Genomic DNA, 22993 nt, shown 5'->3' with positions numbered 1-22993 from the left:
GAAGACACAATACTACTGCGTTATGTTCATATCATTAACTATGGTTACAAAAGGGGAAAAAAATCCTCCTGGATTTACAAAGCTTTGTAGAGGGGGAAAAAAAAAATATTAAATGGAAATAAGAATATATATTGAACTCCTCTGTATTAAAATAATGCTATGTTGAAAATAATAATCACAGTGTGCAGTATAGAGGGGGTTTTTGTTTGTTTGATTGTTTGTTTACATTTCAAAGCAATAGCTAATTGGTCTTCATAAAGACCGTGAGCAGGTAGGAAGGTAGTGGCATGCATTACTGTTTTTTAAGAGAAAAATCAGATGTAAAGTTTCAGAAACTCACTTAAAGTAGTTCCTAATTTTACACACAGTTGCTGGCCTTGCTGAAGTCACTAGAATTATTCAGTAAAGGCAAGAAATTTCCCCTCTGACTTTAACAGAGATACATGTTAAATAATTAAATCTATGCTTGATCCAGATTGGTATTAGGTACAGTTCTAGCCAAAAGGACCCCATGAACAAAGCTACTACTGACACCATCCGATTAACTAAGCAACAGAAGCATGCCACAACACAGTTCCCGTGTAACTTTCCTCTGATGTAACAACAATATAACATAACTACAACCCATACCTCAGCTAAAAACTGAGTCACTGTCAAGCATTTCCTGCAGTAGTGGGTTTTGTCAGTGTGATTTTTAAGCTGGAGATGTAACAGCTTTGATACAAAATTGAAGAAGAGCTGATTTACAACCTGGATCAACTACAACTAAACTGTCCTCAGAAGAATTAAAACTACTAACATTAACATATCCAAAGAACAATTATAAATATCAACAGTCCATAAAGTAAGTATCTCTTCTTGATTTTCCCCAGTATCTTAAGAGTTTCATTCTCATCCCATTGTCAACCATTTGTATTTCCCCAACTCCCACCCCAGTTTTAACTTTGCTACTTCAGAAATCCAAACCCAACATGACTCTGCTCAATAAGGAAATCAAAAAAGTAAAACAGACAGGCCACTTAGTCATCTTCTGCTTAAAAGCAAACTAATCTTTGTCATGCTCCCCCCAGAAATAATCTATTTATAACTTAATAATTTTAAAGAGGAGTATTCTCCCTTTGCTGCAGATGGCTGTACTGCTGACGTCACCCCCAGTTGTGTATGTGAGGCAATGGGGAGCTGGTGTTACGTGCCTTCAGGAAATGTAGTCTGATAAACAGATCTAACTGGCTGAGGTAAGTTAAGAATTTAAATTCTTCTTTCCTCTGTCTTAGAACAGAAATGTCAGATGTTTATGACCAGGCAATGACTATGTGCTTTATGTACTTGCTGGTATGTGTTGGTGGGAGGATGTGGGTATGTGCTTGTGCACATGTGCAAACCCCTTGGTGCTTCCTTAATCAATACTTCAGAGAATGTTTTATTATGGACTGGAACACAGCTTTTCAGGACAGTAAATCCTGGAGCTGTCAGAATATAAACATCTAAACCCCAGCATTTTTCATTAAGTATTTAAGCCAACTTTACTACACAATGACTGCCATCACTTACAACTACCTACCTTGCTAAATTAAATTACTTCATCTGATTGATATGGGAAGTCAGCATAATAAAAGAAAATATTCTGACTGCTTTTCACTCAGCAAGCCACAGACATCAGAAAAAGAAACAAAGAAAGAAAAAGCTCAGAACTGAATTTGATTTGTCCGTACCTACATTAGGTAATGAATCTTCTGCTTGACAAATAAAAATCCTTTTCAGAACAGCAAACCAGAAAGAAGTTATTTCAGCATATGGACAGTCTTAATCTTTTAGGTTTCAGTGGAAGACTTTGCAGAAGGAACAAAAACAAATGATGAACAATTACCTTCTTTTGCCATTGCTACCCTCAAGAATTCATACTCTGTGAGGGGACAAAAACTTAACTGTCTGCCCTGTAACAGACCAGCACATTACTACCTCACAACGCCGGGAAGAAGCTGTCAGTGAGTATTCTTTATTTGCTGTCAGAAAGTTTTGGTACAGTAGACTGCAAACAAAGCTTGGTATTCAACCAGGTTAGTAACTTATTGTCAAGGTTACAAAAGGAATAGACAACATTTGCATTGAGACTACTTCTCAGAGGTTATTCATTGTTGTACTGTCTAGACAACAAGCTAGGACTAGGCAAGGGAAATAGCATTTGCTGCTGGAATTCTATGCAGTTAGCAGGAAAAAAACAGTAAAAAATGTGTGTATCTGCTTTGTTTTGACAAACTGGTAGTGGTAGCTCAGCAACACTATCAGCCCATCTTCCAGGTAGTTTTAACACACGGAAGAACTGCTTCAGGTCCCCTTTGTTATCCAACCCTCAGGACAATTTTCAAGTATAACGATTTGGACTCCGTATGTTCAAACAAAATGAAGCCATTGGCATTTGTTACTTTCATTAGTTCAATTTTATTCTATTTTCTCTATTAATAATAACAGCTTCTTCAAAATTAAAGTTATATTTGTTTTAATTAGCATCTGATTTTTTTCTGACCAAATTAATTGCCTTTACATAGAAAAATATTAAGTCCACAACAGCTCGAATTTGCCGCTTTGTCACAAACTCACATTTTTTGCACTTCAGATGCTTTTAAAAAGCTTCCTCCAACCCTCCTTCCACTAACTCAGTTTCTAGAGTCAAATAGGAGCAGTTCCATCCAGTCACAATCTCCATTTCATGCGTTCATTTGGCCTGAAAGAAGTTCTGCGTTGGTGTGGCTCAATTGGCACTGTCTACTCTTCTGCAGCCTGAGAGTATCAGATTGCTTTGTGATCAACCTCCACTATTTCAGCAGCTGCCAAATTTCCTCTCAGAACTTAGGTTCCCCTGTGTGCCCACAGGTGCCCCCACCCCAACACTTCTGAAATATTAACAAAGGACTAAAGCTCACTGTCATCAATTTCCTACTGTTAAACACCCCCAAGAAAATAAACAGAGAAGATACTAAGAAGGTTGCAATACTGAATTTATCACAGTTAAAATCCGACAACCAGACATATCTTACCTCCTCCACTTATGACTCTCACCCTCCTGCTCTCCCCACTCCAAATACAATACTATCCACACAAAAAATAATGTAAAACGTCCACCTCTGGCACAAGTTTGTAAACATTTTTCAACCATTAATTTGTCAATGCACAAGTCACCCAGCTCCTAAGAAAGTGCGGAGCTTTCAGACATCTCCTGGGGATCTGTGCTTTATTAGGCAAAGATTTAAACCCAGTGTATTCCCCGGCAATAATCTGCATCCCCTCCCTCCTCCTTCCTCCTGTCCCCATCTAAATGTAGAATCCCCAGCTTCCTTGTCTTCAGTTTACAGATTATGCGATCCAAAGTGTCACTCACTGGATTACTGCAGATAACCTGAGCACTACCCAAAGCTTACTTGTCTTCAACTTGTCCAGCATTACTTAAATGGAATTATCCGTCACAATCCATATACCAAATCTGCATAGCCCACTTATCTCAAGATTCTGTGTGTCACCTACCAGATTATCCGTTTTAATCCATACATTGAATCTACATAACATATGTCTTTAATTCATGGGCTCTGATGAGCTATAGTATCGCTGAATGGATTATTTCTCTTTATCCATTATTGGCAGTAGTAAGACAGTTCACTGCATACTCTCTCATGCCCCATCTTCTGAACATATAAGCAAAATCAGAGTCTTCAGCTCTATCACACATCAAACACAGCCTGATGTAATACCTGCACTGATACTCCTTGTAAGTTGGAAGCCAGTTTCTTGCACAAAACCAATGTCTGTGTTATCATGCATTAAAGATTAGGACTGGTAGGCTAATCTTGCTTTCAATTACACTCATAAATGCGTGGTTACTTCAGTACAATCTCTAGAGTCACCAAGATTTAAGTGACTTAAGATAGAAGGAAGAGCTGACTTTACCCTATGATCCCTTCACAGTAAGTGCACAAAGCATTTCACCTGAGTTGTTTAGGACCTAACCTGTACAATAGAAATGGATTTTCAAACAACAACAAAAAAAACACCAGGTTCAGGCTTGCCCGGTCTTTCTTGAGAGATTCAGGTGCAATCACTGTTAACAATGCCCTCGCTTCAACAGAAAACCAACTCCAAAAGATTAGAAACAAGTTAGTTTAGCCTTTTGTTCCATACACCTATTCAAAATTAGCTAAGTGGAGAACATAAAAAATATGTATTATTATTTCTTGACAACTCTCGATAAGCCAGAGATGGACAAGATTAGCAGAAAGCCTTTGTGTACACGGGAGGAATTTTAAAAAGAGTTCTTGTCGTGGTTAAAGCTGCCTCACTCCCATCAGTTAGCAAGACTTTTCACCTCATGATGAACCCGGGGAAGGGGGGCGGGCAGCACCATTCCCTGAAGTCTGCTCAGGGGCTTGACACTACTGAAACAGACGTTTCACGTTAATTTTCAAAGTATAGGGATGGCCACTGACATTGAAGAGCATGGAAATAGATTTCTTTTACCTTTTCCTATCAGCAATGCACTCTACATGCTGCATCTGCTTTGTAGGAAAGCAACCACTTTGAGCCTGCAATTCAGATATCAGGCAGCTACGCTGAAAGCAGAAAGGGGGTATAATTTTCCTTCATGTAGATGATCGGTTTGAGACCTGAAGTTCTCTCTGCTCCACTGAATCCAATAAACTGCATTATCCATGAATAATCCAGAGGCCTTTTGAGCCCTGTTCTTGAGTATCATGCATATAAGTAAGTTTGAACAGGCTTTAACCAATTCAATCTACAGTTTTACAGCTTCATTTCAAAATGTTTCAATGTAACGGCATGTTTTGTGGGGTTCACTGTAGACTGACTTGTTTTGAACAGCGTAAAAATGCTATGGATATCGAAACAGCATTTCTGAAGAAATCTCCAGTGCTAAACTTGCATTTCTGCATGTATTCCCAGACTACCTCTCTGAGCAGAGGCATTTGAGTTAAAATTTCTGCAGATATGAAAGGTTCTCAATTTTGCTCCACTTTAAGACTTTCAGTACCTTTCAGTCAAGCCCTGCAATGAATTACTATGTTTCCTTTTCCATTAATAATGGGACATATATGGACACTTCCAACCATCATCTTGGCAAGCCTGCAGGTAGACCTCTGCAGATACTGTAATGGTTCTCCTGTTTTACAGGCATGCAGACAAAGAAAGTGGGGCTTAAAGTAGCTGACAAAAGTAGTAAAGCAATTGAGAGGAACAAGTGAGAGTCTGGTGACATCCAGTCATTTGCCAACTGCCCTATCTTTAATATTACTGCTCTCTAACTTAACCGAAATAACACTAATAGAAAATAAAGTCTTCTGCTTCATCTCCCTTTTCTTTTAATCTCTCCCAGAGAATAAAACTCAACAGCAATAACACAAACTTGGGCATTAACAATATGTAGCCTAGTGCAGAGACTTTAGCACATGACATACTAAAACTCCCCCAGATCTAATGAAAAACACAATGAGATTTTGAACAGTTAAATGGAAAAAACTATTCAGTACATAAGACAGTTGGGCAGTACAGCTTCTAGAGCTGTCCACATTCCAGGGAGTATTAATAATAAGACACTACTTGTGCAGGGTTTCCAAATATCACTAATAAAGAAATAAGGGGGAAAAAAAATACAGCTGCTAGGCCGAATATAGAAGAAAGTTAATTAAAAATCACAACTGGAAAACTTCATTAACTGTAAGTTCCAATAGGACAAAAACATTTTCTAGCACAATATGTGTGTCTGTGCACATGTAAGTGACTATAAAGCAGCTCAACTTGCACACCTTTCATGTCGCCTCACTAAATACAGCTGCAATACAGCTGAGCCATTGTTTGCTGGCTGCTCATGGCTGGCGGTGCCATGAAAACCACATTCCTGGGCACTAAATAATCAGCCTGCCTGACCCCCCAAGAACCTGTAAGTCAAATTCATTTACCCCCAGAGGGCAATGCTCTATTGTATCCTCCCTCCTTTCTAGCCACCTAGGAACAATGGACAATAATTGCAACTGTCACGGCAGTCAGTAGGAAAAATAAACCAGTGCCTGTTTTCACAGCTTACTGCCAAACCTGATCCAAACACCTAATAACCATGCCCCCAACCACAGAACCACAGTCGCACTAAAAAGCCTCAGATGTGAGGCTTTTGAACAGAGCTAGAAAACAATAACTCGACTTGTGTTCAAAATATGAAGCTAAAAAACAAAAATTAAAGCAAAGCAAACTTTTCTTTGAGGCTGTGTTGTTGCTCCCCATCCTCCCCCCAGGCAAGACTGAAAGGACTGTTGAATTTCTTTCCTGCTAGCATATAGCTGCTGCTGCTGCTTTCAAGTTTAGCTTGTGAAAGGAAAAGAGAGGGAGAAAAAAGATTGCCCTCCAACAGAACAAGATCATAGGAATTGGGAACAGACCGCCTTCTCAGTGTACAGCATTTTTTCAGTGCATCTGAAGGCATAGGAGAATCACTGGGATCCTTCTAAAGGTTCCAGCATATCAAGAGTTAAGAGACTCCAGGCAACACGCAAGAACTGCTGAAATACACACCCAAAAGTGGATCTGAAAGCTGCTTGTGTACTTTGGGCCTGAAACATCTTAAAGATTCGTCAGTTCATGGCAGACGATTACATTATTTCAAAACAATATGCTTTTAAACCCCAGAACTCACAGATAAGCCCAGTGGCTGCTCTACCTCTTTATGACCTGTTGCTTTATGCACATGGAGAAACCATGCTCAGCGGGAAGAAAGAACCCAGGGTTTGGCCCCCTGTTATAATAATAACATCTCAGCCTATCTGAGGCTGAAGCACTATATTCTCTTACAAGGTTCATCTACATATGCGACAAGCATATATTTTTGAATTACAGCCTCTTAGGGAAAAGCTTGGGGAAGCCAGCGGAATATTTTCCTACTTGTGTAAGTCAGCGGACTAGCGTGAACTGCCGGTGGCTTATTGATGACAATCTGGAAGGCACATATAATTAAAATAACACTATCTTTGCACATGTACCAGTACACTAACCTCTGAGAGCATGTCATGTTGTATTCCTTACTGAATACTGCCCACGTCATGTGCAGAAGGTCCTTAAACCTGTCAGGCACAAGGTTTGGGAGCCTGCCTGAATGAGGATCTTGGTAGCAGGGACAACATTAGTAAGCAAACAAACCAAAAATAATTGAGAGAAATGAAATCTAGTTTATAAACATAAAGGAAGGGTTTAATTTTGATCTCATCCTACTAACACATTTCCAAAACAACACTGGCTTGGATTTTGCTACTCCAGATATACCGCTGATATAAATGGGGGAAGAATCGGCATCGCTGTATCCTTTCAGAGTGAAAATGGCTGCTCTGAACACTAATATTTTGGACATGCTTGTATTTTGAGTCAGTTCCTTATCGGAAGCACTGAGGAAGAATCATAAAAAGACTGAACTACACGACAACAACCAACTACAGGTTCCCTAAAATGACCTCATGTACATGAAATGGGGAAATATCTTGGCAAAGCAGAAGCTACTGCTGCTGGAGAGTGGTCAAATTTTGTCATTTTCCTTCTGGAGTACAGCTTTAAAGGAACATACTTTGATGCACAGATGTTGCACGCTGTCTTTTAAAATCTGCACTGGCTAATTTTGGTACCAAGAGGTATCATTACACAAACTTTTTTTTTTTTTTTTTCCCCTCCCTACACTTAGATAAGCAAGAAAAAAAAAAATCTACATCATCAAAATCTGTCCAGAAATTAACCTTCAGACTTCAGAGGCTGAGCTCTGCTGTACTCTGACACTACATAAGACTGTTTGAGATGTGAATTGATTTTTTTCTCCCCAAATCAGCAATAGGATGTGTCCTTTTACAACACAAAATGATACATGCAACAAAACCTTTCTGCAAATTCATTCACTTAGGGCAATATACCATTTCATTTATTTATATTATCACAGATGGAGAGCATACAGTTCATTTAAGTCCCAAATTACAACGTTTCACAGGGAGGGGAAGAGAAGCAAAGAAAGTTCCATACAGCCAGAGATATCTGTATATTCATTCTCTATTTGCTTTAGCACAGAAATAGTGTTACCTTTTATTTCTCCAAAGTTCCCTGATCCCATGGCAAGAAGCTTGTCTTTCCAGTCCTTTGATAGTAGCTTTTCAATACTGGGAGTTTCTGGGGGGGGGGGGAATGGGAGGGGGAGGAAAAAAATAGAAAAAAATAGTAAGCAAATCAACATGACTGTCTACACAATAGAACTCATTAAAAGTCTATCTGCTAAAAATAAGGGCGACCCTGCTCTGGGCCCCAGTTTGTAATGACTTCATCAACAAACTGATAAGAGGGCAGGGGGAAAAAAAAAAAAAGAGAGAGAAAAAAAGAAAAGAAAAAAAGAAAAAAAAAAAGAGGGAATGTGTTTTGTCACCTGCTGTTTCAAAACCATTAGCTTTTTCCTCTTGTGGAACAAAGCCCCGGTAATTCTGTATGACAATGGGCACATATAAACCTGCAGTTCATTGTTTTTCAATTTGGTGAACAAGTTACTGCCTATAATAGATGCCTGTCAATTTCTGGGTGTTAGTCTGCAGTGAAAAAATAATTATGTTGATAAAAGGCAGAGTAAAGAGAGAGAAAAAGAGAGAGAGAGGAGCAAAGAATTAGCTCCTAAATCTTCTACATGTAATTATATCCCTCTGAGTGTTTACAATTACATTCACTTTATAATGTGTGTTTAAACATCGTGTGGTGGTAAGCATACTGTGGAAAGATTTTCCGGTAACACGCACATTATAAATAATAATAAAAAGTTGAGTATGGAAAAAAAAAAGCTTTAAAAGATTGCAAAATCCAGAGGAGAAAAGGCATTGCTTAGAATGGAAACCCATTATTTGCTCATTTCAGATTCTATCACTTCCTTTAAGAATAAAATAAAATAAACTATATTTGTTCAGCATTTTCAGGAAAATGTAGTGAGGGTGTGGATGGTTCTGATATTTATGTCTGTAACTCTTGTAGTCTGACCTCTTTTTGTGTAGAATTTTAATGCATAAGTAAATATAAATGCTAATAAAATTCAAAGAACATTAAACTCAATTCCAAACAATGTAATTGTATATTCTTGTCAGCATTTAGATGGGTACACAATTACAATAGCTTTCAATCCCACGATTAGCACTGCATTCAGTTAGAAAATGGAGTGTACTAAAAGATAAGTGTCCCAGTATGCTCCATCGAAATAACAATAAGCACACTTATTATCTGGATCTAAGACATATACTGCTATTCTCCACATTTGTGTTTATGTGTATTTGTATTTGTTCAGGCATTTGTTTACCCCCTACCAGGAGCATAAAGGGAGTACATGTTAACTTATCAAAGGGACCGTCTGGCCTAGAGACCATACAATTATTAGCAACTGGTTAATTTTCCCCACAGTAAAAACCATTACGAGCAACCTTGATTATCTCGTTTGGCTAATTCTGCCTTCTTTCCTTGAAGCCCCAGCTCGGTGTTGAGGGGGCAGCGCTGCAGACCCCCCGGGGCGGCTCTGCGCAAGGCGGGCTCGCGGGGCGCCCTCTGCGCGGCCTTTCCCCCTCCCTACAAAGCACTTCTCACACCCGAAGAACCGAACGAGCCCAAACTCCCGAAAACCAACCGCACGCAGTATCGTATTAATGCATAAATAACTACAGTGACGCGGACAGACGCCTGCCCTCTTGCTTTTCACCGCACCCCACACCTCTTCGCGCAGCCCCCGCACTCGGACTCATCCCAGCCAAGCAACTGGCCGGAGCCCAACTGACAACAAGAGAGATTTACTGTTTTTTTCCCCCGTAATAATTTTTAGACACGTTGCCACTCTCCAGTTGTCTCCTCGATAAGCGTGTGCTTCCCGCTCTCTGAGAGGCAGGCTCTCGCAGGACCCGGGATCCCCTGAACGCACAAGTTTTCTGTGAGGAACCCTGGCAGTGCAGTGAAATCCTAACGACATCGGATGGGGGCTGCTGCAGCGCCATCAACATTTCCGAGCTGGGGCTGACGATACGGAGATGCCGCCACGCTCCAGGCACTTGCATAGCTACTTCTGAAGTTTGTATGTCCCCCGTAAGCACCCCCGAAGGTAACTATTTTTCCGAAGGTATCTGCATAGGTCACAGAAATGCCGCCGCTTGCCATGCCCCCCCGCCTCCCTTTATGCGCTCTTCTAAAAATTCTCGAGTAGCGTGTAAACAGGCCAGAGCAAATGCGGTATTTGCAGTAGAGGGCTGTCAGTCATTAAAAGCTAACAAACCTTTGCAAAGCAGGAATGCGGCAATAGGGATCCATTGTGCGCTGACAATAGGCTCCAGAGCCTCCAGGCACCAAAAGCAGCCCGTCTTACTTTTAAGTCTATTGTCAGAAAAGACCACGACAAAGCTTTTTCTCTGCAGCTAGACAAAATATTCGCCGTGGTGCGCACGTAAAGAAACAGAAGTTTCCTGTCTAACTTGCCGCCTTAAAGCAACAGTAGCCGCTGCCCGGGGCTGCCGGGACCCCGCTGCCCGGGATGCGGCACAGCCGCCGCTGCCGCCCGGCGGGCTGCTTGCCGGCCTCCCTCTTCTCTGCCTTCGCCCCGCCCCGCCGCGGGGACCGCGCCGAGCCACCGCTGCAGCCGCTCGGGGAGCGGCGCCGGGACGGGGCTCGGTGTGACTTCACCGGGGGACGGGGAGGGAGGCAGCTTTGTCAATAAAAATCTTACTGACTTAGTGCCAGAGTCCTCAACCGCAGGACTCGTGTGACAAACGAATGTCCCCGCAACCTGTCTCCGCCGGTGATTCCGGGAGAGCTACAGCAAAGAAGCGGAGAATAATGAATGTGGTGGACGGCCATGTATCAATGACTGAATTTCTGCGAGAATGGTAAAGATCTCAGTAGGAAATCGTGATAAGAGATGTGAAAGGCCAAATGGCAAAATCCCAATAGTAACAATGCATCTGTTCATTAATGTGCGAATATGAGTAATATGAAAATTTAACACAATTATAAGCCTCTCAGCGATCCTGATGGCATAAAATAGATGGGGGTGATCTAATCAGTGCTTCCCCTGTTGAAATACTGTATGTTAACTATTTAAAATAATATTATACAGATTTTTTTCCTTTAAAAAACCCCCATGTAATCATGTTTAATTGATGTACTAACTTAGTTTCAAACCCCCCTAGACTTGAACTGCAATTTTTACGTAAGGCATTTCAACGGAATTTTGATACAGAATCAGTGAATAATTTGCCCTTCTGCTAATACTTAAAAATAACTTTAATTCTGAAAGACAAAAGCTTCCCCAGCCCTATAGCTTTATAGAGCTAAAGAGCTGTATTAAATTACAGCTTGTTTAATTCTATTATATACCGTGTTAACATACTGTACTTACATAAAATATACTATTCAGATACTCAACCTATCACATTTCACTAACTGCTTGTGAAACACATTATCCACCATATCTTGGAAACAAACATTTATTATGTCATTTATGTGCCCCATTAAAAATAAGATTTGAAATTTACACATATTAAATTAAAGAAACTGTTTAAAAAGGTTACAACTATAGAGCTTTCATGAACTATACAGGAACAAAGTCATCTTCTGTTCAGGTTTTATTTTTTTAGACTCCACTGGGAAGATGATGCTCTCAAATTAAGAAATAAACACTGTATCTTTTTTGCAAAGGGCTCAGCATCTGGATTCATTAGAAAGTCGGTAAAACTTTTAATGCTTGCACATACAACATGCAGCTTAAAATTGGGAAAGGTGGCCTGCACATAGGAACTGCCGTTCTCCATCCCTACTCCACCAGAACGTTCCTACATCCAAAATCTGAGCTATATTGTCAGATTTAGATAGGCAGCAGGACAGCTATGAACTATTGTAATCTACATTTAGCATTTCCAGAAAGCTACAGACAATGTGCTCTGCCATTCTATCACTACTATACAGAATGCCTCCTAATTCCATCTTTGAGAGAGCCCCATTGCTTCTGAGCCCCACTTGAGCTAAGAATATCCCCCATCTGCAGTGTAGGTCCTACAGCACAGTAAAATAATTCCATGTCTAGCCACAGCACAGTATGAACACATCTACAAGAGAGCTGTTCATGAGTTGTTTATGAACAGTGATTCATTAATGTTTAGGAAACATTTTTGTTTCAGAAAGACTATGATAAGTGTCAAGTGTTGTTATAAAAGAGGATTACTGGGAGGGCACTGAAGAGAAAGATCAAGAAGGACGGAATAACTGGAATCATTAAGTAAATGCTGGCAAAGAGGAGGCTGACTGGATTAACAGATACACAAATTAATCCACAAAAAATTATTTCTGTTGTCTCTATTCTCAGTCATTAGCTCTTTCTAGAGATGTTTACAGCACATTTCATTTTCATTGTTTCACCCTTGCCACTGTTGCTTGCATCACTGCATATGGCAATACCCACTGGTGAACGGCTCTCCGACTGTGCCAGCCATTGTGGCAGCAGCACACTGACTCCTCAGTGCCCCCCAGCCCTGCCACTCTCCCTCCTCCCCTTCTGTGCCAAGCACTGTTGAAGCTGACTCCCTCCTCTACAACAATGAGACCTGGAGACTGATGCCAGCAGCAAAGAGTGCTCAGGAAGACCTTCAGCACATGGAACTAAACCACTTTCTCAGTGGTGTAGTAAGTTGCATATCTACTACTCCGGCTTGCATGTACAGATGCACATGTGCATCAAACCATAGGTGCTGGGCACACAGACACATGCTAAATACTTTTTGTATGCAAATAAGTATGCCACTGTCCCTCTACTTCTTTACTTAAGGTTTAAACATAGCATCACTGACTTACTTGCTTATAACAGCCTTCCAAAATTGCAGTCCCAAAGCACAGCATTCCCTTCAGGCCCAGGCTCTCTGGGAGCTCTTTCCAATCCATGCTCCAAGGTTACGGTCCTGTAAACTCACTTATAAACGCTCAGAATGGTCTTCACTGCCAAATCTCTTCCTATTACCTCTTTCTGCTCCTGCTGATCATTTACTAAAAGCAAGCTTCTGTCTCATACAGCAGCCTACTTTAGAGAAAAGCAGTAATTCCATCACCCTGTAACATGGTGCAGGATGGGGGCTGTCCACCTGAGGCACTTCCCGAAGAGCTGTATGTGAAGAGGAAAGGGGAGCCCAAAGCTCTAACAAAGAGACAACTACAATAAAAGAGAAGAAGGCTGATGTAAGTCCACTGCAAGTTAGAGGAACAATGTGAGTCCTGGAGCCTCCCACTTGCATGGCATCTGGGTGTCTGAGCACAGGTGCTCACTCAAAGATATGCCCAAAGTGCTCCCTCCTCTGTAACTACTGTGAACAGCTCTTGTCCTGGGATGAAAGGGAAAGCTCATTAGGACAAGGTAAAGAACGATGTTTGGCCTCAGCAAGGATAATGACATGAAGTGTAGCAGAGTGGAGAGAAGCCAGGAGTTGCTCAATACCCAGCCAGACCACCAGACATTTTCTGCCAACATGTATCATTCCTAGAGGAAGGAGTATTTGGTCGGCACAAATGATCATAAATAAACTTTAGCATTGGCTGATACACCTTCCACTTCTGGCAAGCACCTTCCTTTATATTATGAAAGAGCTGGCAAATTCTTTCCATCCATTACTCGCTCTTTTCTTCTGCTACAGTCATAAATACATTACACCTGTTGGCCACAGTTCCACTCACTGTTTCTGAAAACCTCACCTATCTACACGCCACCCCACAGGCAGTCTGTCCTGTGTAGATGCACCACAACAGATCCTTCTGGTTTAAATCAGCAAACAAGATTAAGGGCAGATTTCCACTCTTTCTTAAAAAGAGCAGACAAGGACATACACAGAGACAAGAAATTCCTCTTTTTATGCACCTGTTTTTTTCACTAAGGTCTTACCTATACAAAATCAGAAACTATTTTCAAAGCAAAGAAAATAAAGCAACTCTGATAAAGAAATGGTTTGTATCAGCAGATTACATAGACATACAGCATCTGCATACACATATGGTTCTCCATCAACAGAATCATGCTTTTTGGGAACTACTTGCAGCTAGGCAAGACACTATGAATCATGAGCAGGCACAACAGAGAATGTATTTAAATTTGGAAATCAAAGACCACACAACATACATTTTCCTCTTGCCTTCCAGGAAGTACTGCAATTTTTCATCAATCTAAAAGCATTTTAAACTTCTGGAAAAGACACTAGGAAACACTTTTATAAATGCAAACACTGTGCAAATGTAGGACATAGTTGCAACAGTGTGACAAGCAAAACTGTGGTGTACTAAACACAGTACTACATAGGGCCTTCTCTGACTGGACAGAAAGTAACATTCTTTGTTATGTTGTTGGGGGTTTTATATACAAAATATTTTTTGGTCTTTGGGCACAAACTCACAGAGCTGAACAAAATATTAGTTTCCATGAGATAGTAGGAAGCTATGGTGCTCTAGCCAGCACATCATAGTATGACTCTTACTATATCACTCCATCATGACCACTGTGCCGAAAACAGCTGAGCTACATATGTCATCTATGGGTGGCTTCCAAATGTACTAAAAAGCTCCTTTCTCTGGCAGGCATAACCAGCCTTCCTGCTCTTGGAATCACCAGTCCCATCCCAGCCACATGTTAGCTCCCACAGCACGTTATTTCAGAGGACAACATCAACTTCTGGATCCACAGATGAATGTAGCTACCTGTGGTGTACAATGACAGTAGGTATCACGCTATTCTTGTTGCACATACTTGCATAATTTTGTGTATGCTTAATAACACATGAGCTGTTTTCAAGTTGCTCACTCTCTTCTGCAATACCCATCATGCTGCACTGATGAAGTATACTCTGGATGAATGATAAGACATTTTTATTCTGATTTCTGGCACAAGAATACTGCTTCTTGTGCTAAAAAAACCACATCCAATTCACATAGCCAGAAAAAGTTCCATAGCACAATAAATAAATTATGCAAGATTTAAAAAATCAAAATCAGTAATCATAGAATGGGTTGGATCGGAAAGAACCTTAAAGATCATGTCGTTCCAACCCCCTACCATCGGCAGGGACACTTCCCACTAGACCAGGTGAATCAAGGCCTCATACAATCTGGCCATAAACACCTCTAGGGAGGGGGCATCCATGACCTCCCTGGGCAACCTGTTCCAGTGTCTCACAACCCTCTCTCAAGAATTTCTTCCTAGTCTCCAATCTAAATCTGTCCTCCTTAAGTTTCAATCCATTACATCTCATCCTATCACTACAAACCCCTGTAAAAAGTCCCTTCCCAGCTTTCTTGTAGGCCCCCTTCAGGTACTGGAAGGTTGTTCTAAGGTGTCTCTGGAGCCTTCTTTTCTCGAGGCTGAACAGCCCCAACCCTCTCAGCCTGTTCTCATAGGGGAAGTTCTCCAGCCCTCTGATCATCTTCATGGCCCTCCTCTGGACCTCCTACAGCAGTTCCATGTCCCTCATGCTGGGGGCACCAGAATTGGATGCAGTACTCCACGTGGGGTCTCATAAGAGCAGAGGGGCAGAATCACCTCCTCCCACCTGCTGGTCACACTTCTTTTGATGCAGACAAGGACAGGGTTGCCTTCAGGGCTGCAACCACACATTGCTGTTTCATGTTGAGCTTTTCACTAAATACCACCCCCAAGTCCTCTTTAAGACTGCTCTTGAGCTGCTCCTTGCCCAGCCTATATTTGTGTTTGGGATTGCCCTGGCCCATGTGTAGGAGCTTGCACTTGGCCTTGTTGAACTTTATGAGGTTGGCTTGGGCCCACCTCTCCAGCCTGTCCAAGTCCCTCTGGATGAATCCCTTCCCTCCAGCGTATCAGACAGACCACACAGCTAGGTGTCATCTGGGTACTTGCTGAGGGCGCCTCAATCCCACTGTCAATGTCACTGACAAAGATGTTAAGCAGAAATGGTCCCAGCACTGACCTCTGAGGGATGCTACTCATCACACAACATTTGGACATTGAGCTGCTGACCATAACTCTCTGAGTGTGACCATCCAGAGAGTGGTCCATCCCTCAAGTCCATGCTTTTCCAATTTGATGCCTAGGATGTCATGAGGGATAGTGTCAAAATGCTTTACACAAGTCCATGTACATGACATCACCTGCTTTTCCCATATCCACTGAAAATCTAACTCCATCACAGAAAGCCACCAAGTTCATCAGGCATGATTTGCCCTTGGGGAAGCCATGTTGTGTACCTCTTCTCTTAATTTTCTGTATGCCTTAGCAAGGCATGGCATCATCTATGAATGCTATTAAAAACACGACTTTGCTCTGTCTACAAATACACAAACAGTGATTGTTACAACCGCTCCCCAATGTATACTGCCAGTCTTACAAGGAACTTGCCTAAAACCCACAAGGATGTTTATAGGGAAGAAAAGGATAGAGTAGTCTTCAGATACACTATACTACCAGTTGTTGAATTAATTACACCCTAGGATGTTAAGTGAGAAGCCATCAAACCACAGCACAAGGCAGGAACACATGGCTACACAGGACATGGGGATTTCTTAAGCTAGGTTTGTAGACAAAATGAGCACCTCATTCAAACAGACCCTCAGGAATAGTCAGGCTCTTGTCTGCATTGGCTGCTGCCTGTTTAGCTATATACTTTTCAGACTCTTTTGTTTCAATAAATGGTCACCCAAACTCCAGAAGCAGTGTCACTCTCCAGATATGACAGGTACAATGGAAAGGAATCAGGCCTGTCATGTAATGCCATCTGCCAAGTCTCTCAATCTCCCAGCAGCAGAGTTTATGTTCATTTTGGGGCAACAGTCATGATTTTCTCCATCTCTTTCATTAGCATACAGCTTTGGCACAGAGTCTGCTCAAAACATGAAAAATTCAGCTCTTTCTAGAAGTCTGTCTGGACTCTTCTGGACTAACAATGTCTGCATCAATAAAATGTCCACAAAGCCCTTCTGAGGCCTCCATACCCAACAAAACTACCTGTGACATGAACATAGCATTGAGTCAGGGAATAAACCTGCATCCCTGCTCTCACCTCAGAACCACAGGGAATTCCAGCTCAACCTCTGTTATTTCCCGTGCACAAACTTGTAGAGTATATACTGCATTGCCTTACGTACTTTCATGACAACAGAGCCCAGCAACGCTACCGATTGTATGCCAATTATCCTCCAAACAACAACACTCTAGGGTTGCAAGATGCTGTATGATAGTTGTCCCTGTTGTCAGGGTGGCATTCATATTTGTGTGCCAGTGCAGCTGGACGGTGGTGTGTTCCACTTATACCTCAGAAGTATCTCCTTCCACATCAAGCCTGCAGCCTCAGATTTGTAAGGAGATGGAGCTGTATTACTTGCAGCATACCGCCAAACCCACTACAGCTTAATTATTCTGAAAGAACACACTGGAACAGTGTAGTCTGTAGTCATTACCCTCCATCTAAATCCTTGTCCTTGTAAAGACAGAGGTAGAATATGGCCAGTTCAGGAACTGATTCAGTCTCAGCTTTTCCCATTTCTGCAACAGAGCAACTGTGTCCCCAAAGAAAGGCACACTGAGACACTGTGAATGGCACTGGATGCCATGCACAGGACAATATATCTTTTGTCACTGAAATCTCAGTGCTTTGGATTCCCAAAGGCATTCAGGAGCATAAATCTCATTCTGGAAAGGAATTAGGCCCTGCTTGCCTTCGGAGATCCAGGCCAGTGAGCTGGCCCAAAGAGCTGATCATGAACACATTCTGCCAAATGTGGCCTTTTGCTGGCACAACTGTTGCTGGAACATCTTTTTCAGCATACACAATCTTTAGAATGATCCCAAATCCCTGCTACTCCTGTCTTCACCCCTCACTGAATTAACAAACAAGAATGAAACAAGTTAGTTAACCACACCAAAGTTTAGTTGTTTGTTTTTTTTTTTTTTTAAAGGGAGGGAATTAAAACAAAAAAAGGAAAAATAGAGTTTAAAAAAAAAAGTTCCCCATACTTTCCCGATATTTATATATATATATATAAATTAATAAAGGCAAGAGTAACTCACTTTCAAACACCTGAGCAGCAACCTTTTCCATTAATTGACGTCACAATGACACCAGTAGGCAATCCTTATGAAAAGAAGGGCAACGGTAAAACTAAGAAAACCCTCTCCTACATATGAATAAAGAGAATTTTGTTATAATCTCTGTTCTTCAACTCTCCAATGCCTCTTTAATTCCAGGCATCTCTAAATGAAAGAAGGAATTTATTTTCTCAGGAGTGGTCCACCCAGCGAAAAATCCCTGTGTCGGTTGACAGAAGGAGGCACTATACCAAGCCTGAGCTTCACTGAAATTCTGAAACCACAAAGATGTTTGAATATTTCCAGAGACTATTTCAAGAGCAACAACATAAAAACAGAGACATCTGGAATCAAATACCATTAAATTTCACTTTGGTTTTATTTTTCTGTCTCAGTTGGACAGAGATACTCCACTGAAATACATATTCTCCTGAAATATATTTTGTATTAGTGCTACCAACAGAGACAGTTTCTAATTAAAGGGTCATAATATCTTGTTAATATTAACAGCAGGCAATGGTTTTGGTCTGCTAATCATTCACATCTTCAACATATCCTTAGCAAGCAAGAGGGATATAAAAAAAGCATTCAAGGAGATGACTATACACTAACTTTTTATGGATATTGACACAGCATTAAAGACATTCTAGGGAGATTCCATGGCTTATCATTTGCCTGAAAAGATTTTTTTTTTTGCTGACCTGTCTCTTTTTAAGTAATTAGAATAGAATAGAATAGAATAGAATAGAATAGAATAGAATAGAATAGAATAGAATAGAATAGACCAGGTTGGAAGAGACCTTCAAGATCATCGCGTCTAACCTATCATCCAACACCACCTAATCAACTAACCCATGTAACCAAGCACCCCATCAAGTCTCCTCCTGAACACCTCCAGTGATGGCGACTCCACCACCTCCCTGGGCAGCCCATTCCAGTGGGCAATCACTCTGTGTAAAACTTCCTCCTGACCTCCAGCCTGAACTTCCCCTGGTGCAGCCTGAGACTGTGTCCTCTTGTTCTGGTGCTGGCTGCATGCCTTCCTGACAAAAACAAACCCAAAACAACAACAACCTAAACCAAAATCCCAAGAGACTCGAAAAGTCCATAATCTAAATAACTGTAAAACATAAATTGAGAACTACAGTGTTTGGCTAGAATTTCAAGGAAAGCTTTCTGAAGCTCAACCACTCCACTTCTCAGATCCTGCACTCAACAGCAGCATCGTAACCCTTCACGTCCAGTTCCTGGAGCATTTTCACCTGAAAATCTCAAAGCAACTTTTTTTTTTTTTTTAAATAGAAAAAAATGAGTCCTGAAGTGCTTGTAATTTTCCTCAAAATGACAAAAGCAAGGACTGTATGTGATGAAGCTGAGGAGACAATTTTCTAAATAGCCTATCTTTCAGCCCTTGCTACAGCCATTATTTCCCACCACCAGAACATATTCGGTTCTGGCTTCCAGATGATCAGCTGCAAAGGGAGCTGTTGATACCTGGGGCTCCTTACCCCTTGGCTTTACTTACACGTGGCCTTTACCTTGACAAAGAGGGGAGAGGAGCTTCATTTACCAACACAGGAGAGCAATTACAGACAAAAGTGAAACAAGCACTCTTGTTACTAAGGGGCAATTTCTGCTGCTGAGGCCTGGTTTGGGTTTTTTGGGGTTAACTACCGCTGCCCAGCCGGCAGCCCTGCGCGTGCTGGGCTGCACTCCGGGCTCCACCAGCGCCTACTGCAGTGAGCGCTGGGGAACAGAGCTGGTGGCCGGGGCTGCAAGGGGAACTTCACTTCCGAGTGGAAGCCAGGAAACGTCCTGCTGCAGCTGCACCAAAGTGCATGTTACTGAACTAATCATCGCTTTCCACCCTCCTCCCCCACCCTCTGCTTTTCTTTCTTTCTTTTTTTTTTTTTTTTTTTTTTGACAGCTGTCTTCCTATCTTCCCAACAGGTGCTATTAGGCCCTGAACAATGGCAAAGGCTTTTAAGCCACTGCTGTTGACAAGTGAAAGGGAACAACAAATGGCTTGGTAGTGCTCTTCTCCCCGGGTCACTCAAGCAATGGTAATAGTTATTATTTTTATTTATTAGCTCTGCGGCACTGTCCTGCATTGTGCCTCCTCCATCCTCCCCTTTCCGTGACAGCAAGGAGCTTTTTAACTTTTAATAAAAATGGGCGAACGCTTAGCTCCTGAGCTGGCTCTTTCTGCAAAGTGCACAGCTAATGAATGTTGTCCATTTAGATCTGGATAATTTATGATGTCAGTGGAGTGGAGGTGGGGAGGGCTGGATCCAGATATGACCATTAGTTACAATGCCAGGATTGACAATGAGAGTGAGGGGAGGTGGAAGTTGGACAGAAAGAAGAGGTTCCTTTCCCCCCCACCCTGTGTATGTTTTTTGCAGGGTTAAGTACAAGGTTAGGCAATAAATAAGACATTCCCACTTCTGAGGTTAATGTAATTTTTCCTTACTCCTCTTAGCATTTCACTGACCATATTATGATCCTCTCCAGAGAACAACAGCAGATGGAAGAAAAGTTTGTTTTCTCTTAAATGAAAATGACTGTGCCCATTTAAACAATACACTCAGACCTGTTACCACAAGAAGAGAAAAAAATGGGCCAAAATATTTTCTGGTCCTAGTAATGAATACATGCATTCATGCACAGGTATTTACTAGTTGAGGTTACTCAGTTAATAAACTGTATAAAAGATAAAGTCCGTGAAATGCAAAACCCTGTATTGCCACTGTCCTGGCACACCAGACCAAAGAGGAAGGCAAATCAGCCATTTCCAAGACCAAATAAAACCAGAAAACCAGCAAGTAAGTCACCTGGAAGTGCAAATACACTTAGAAGTTGAAAAATATAATGCCAAATCCCATCAAACTATTGACATATCGCAGAACCGGTTGATTTAGTCATATGTCGTCAATCAAACCGAGGTAAGAACATGTACATCTTCTGATCATCTGGACCTATTTATTTAAATTATAAGTTGACATAACAGTGTAGTGAAAGGGCTACAGTCATCAGATTGCCTGTGTACTTCCTAGAGTAAATGTGCGCTATTATAATTTGAACTTAATTATAACATTGAAAGAACCACAAAATACTGTTTGGGATGTTAATAAAACCATTGAAAGGATTTCACAAAATGAAAATGGAATACGGAAAAGGGCAGCCCCCTGACACTACCAAGGAAAGACACAGCAGGCTCAGATTTCGATTCTCTTTGAAAGTATGACAGACTGGTTTACTACTGGAAGTGAGAATTAAAGCACATGTGCCTGATGCTGAACAACTACACATCCTGAACTCCTCTTGCACAACATACGTGAAAACAAAATCTCAATCATCAATTACCAGATGCCAGGAAGATATGAACAATAATAATAATGTTTTAAAAGGCAAGATGTACACTACAAATAAAAGCTTCTGAAGGGCAGGCAGTTTCACAGTAAATCAGACTGCTGGTTGTAATGTAAATGATATTTTCACAGAATCATTATGTCAAATTAAGCAGAAATTACTAAAGCTAATGTCATCTTTGGACTTGCTTAAAATAATCTTCCAAGATTTGCACACAGGTTTCTCTACAGAAGTACAGCATTCCATCTGCCCTGACAACTTGTTCTGTTTGTTCTCACTTGTCTCCATTCATGGAGTTTTTGGACTCTGCTATTTTCAGTGTAAATAGGGAGAGGAAATACGTTGGGTTTCCTTTTGATGGAGCGTTTTCTGTTCTGAGCAAGGGAATAACATCAAAATACATGGATGCTTCAGCCATATAACACTTGTGACAGGTAATCCCCAAATAAGTGAAATCAGAGGAAGGCTATTATGCATAGCTCTTTAACATAATAGTTCTAGACAAGGAGAAAGGAAAGTCACAAAGCAAAAGCAGAAAAGTCAAAAACGGGGAAAGAAAAGAGAGACAAAGAAAACAATACTGAGAACAGGGAAAGAATAAGAGTAGGGACTCATTTGTCAAAATCCAGAACATTCTTATATTACACAATAGACTGAAGGAGCAGGAAAGGCAGGGCAACTCTGCAGCCACTCCCTGACTGTCAAAAATGGTCATAAACACTAATCTCCCCCTACTTGCCAGCCATGCATGCAACAGATTACTGCAGAAGCCTGGGAAATGTGAAAGAAGAGAGGTAAAGACCTTCTTTCCCAGAAATAGGAACTTCTCCTAACAGATAAGGCAACAGGATTTAGATTCAAGAGTAAGCTATGCCAGCACTCTAAAAAGATGATATAGAGGAATTGTCATACTCTGCAGCAGAACTTTTTCAGACTGCTTTAGAAAATTTAGTCTTCCTCCACTCATCTCACGATGATAAAACTTCCCCTGCAAATAGCTGGCCAGTTCCACAAGATCATCTGCATTTATGGTGGCTTCGTGAATCACCAAGGAGCAGTAAGGTGAATACAGGGCAGGAACAGAACAACTTCCCACTAACTATGGTCATTCACTGAGTAGCCCTCTATGTAATGACAGTCCTTAAGAGGCACCATGTTCTGCCTGGTAAAAAAGCACACAGACCCCAGAGATACAGAGAATGTCAACACTTAATCTGATGAAGGGAAACAGTCCCCTCACCTTTGTGCTACCTATCTCATCAATTGCCACCTAGAGTTAGCCTCCCCATTATAATACCACTTTGTCCAACAAACTTATTCTTGCTGTTCTGGGACCTAATTTGTTCCTTCAAAAAGCAAGACAGGGATATGTGTACTCATCCTCCCAGGTTTCTCAAATGACCTATTGGAGAAGGCCTGCCTCTGCTGCTTGGGGATGACTGAAATGAGGCCTTTTTCACAAACAAAAATAAACTCTTTTCTGTGATTCCACAGTATTCATGTGCATAG

At 41.3% G+C, this 22993-nt stretch overlaps 1 protein-coding gene across 10 annotated transcripts in view; it reads right to left on the bottom strand.

The window, feature by feature from the left end:
- Positions 1 to 22993, bottom strand: part of SOX5 (SRY-box transcription factor 5) — a 306951-nt gene that overhangs the window by 159645 nt on the left and 124313 nt on the right. For all 10 annotated transcript variants that reach the window (XM_068141932.1, XM_068141928.1, XM_068141930.1 and 7 more), the window contains one exon: positions 8107 to 8193. In XM_068141932.1, coding sequence (XP_067998033.1) covers positions 8107 to 8193 — 87 coding nt within the window. The remainder of the gene's footprint in view (positions 1 to 8106; positions 8194 to 22993) is intronic.

The sequence above is a fragment of the Melanerpes formicivorus genome, unplaced genomic scaffold, assembly GCF_026170545.1.
Source record: "Melanerpes formicivorus ecotype bairdi unplaced genomic scaffold, bMelFor1.0.p_v2 SCAF_8, whole genome shotgun sequence".
NCBI classification, from domain to species: Eukaryota; Metazoa; Chordata; class Aves; order Piciformes; family Picidae; genus Melanerpes; species Melanerpes formicivorus.
Note: the sequence above shows the minus strand (reverse complement) of the source record. Positions and strands in the feature narration are given on the sequence as shown.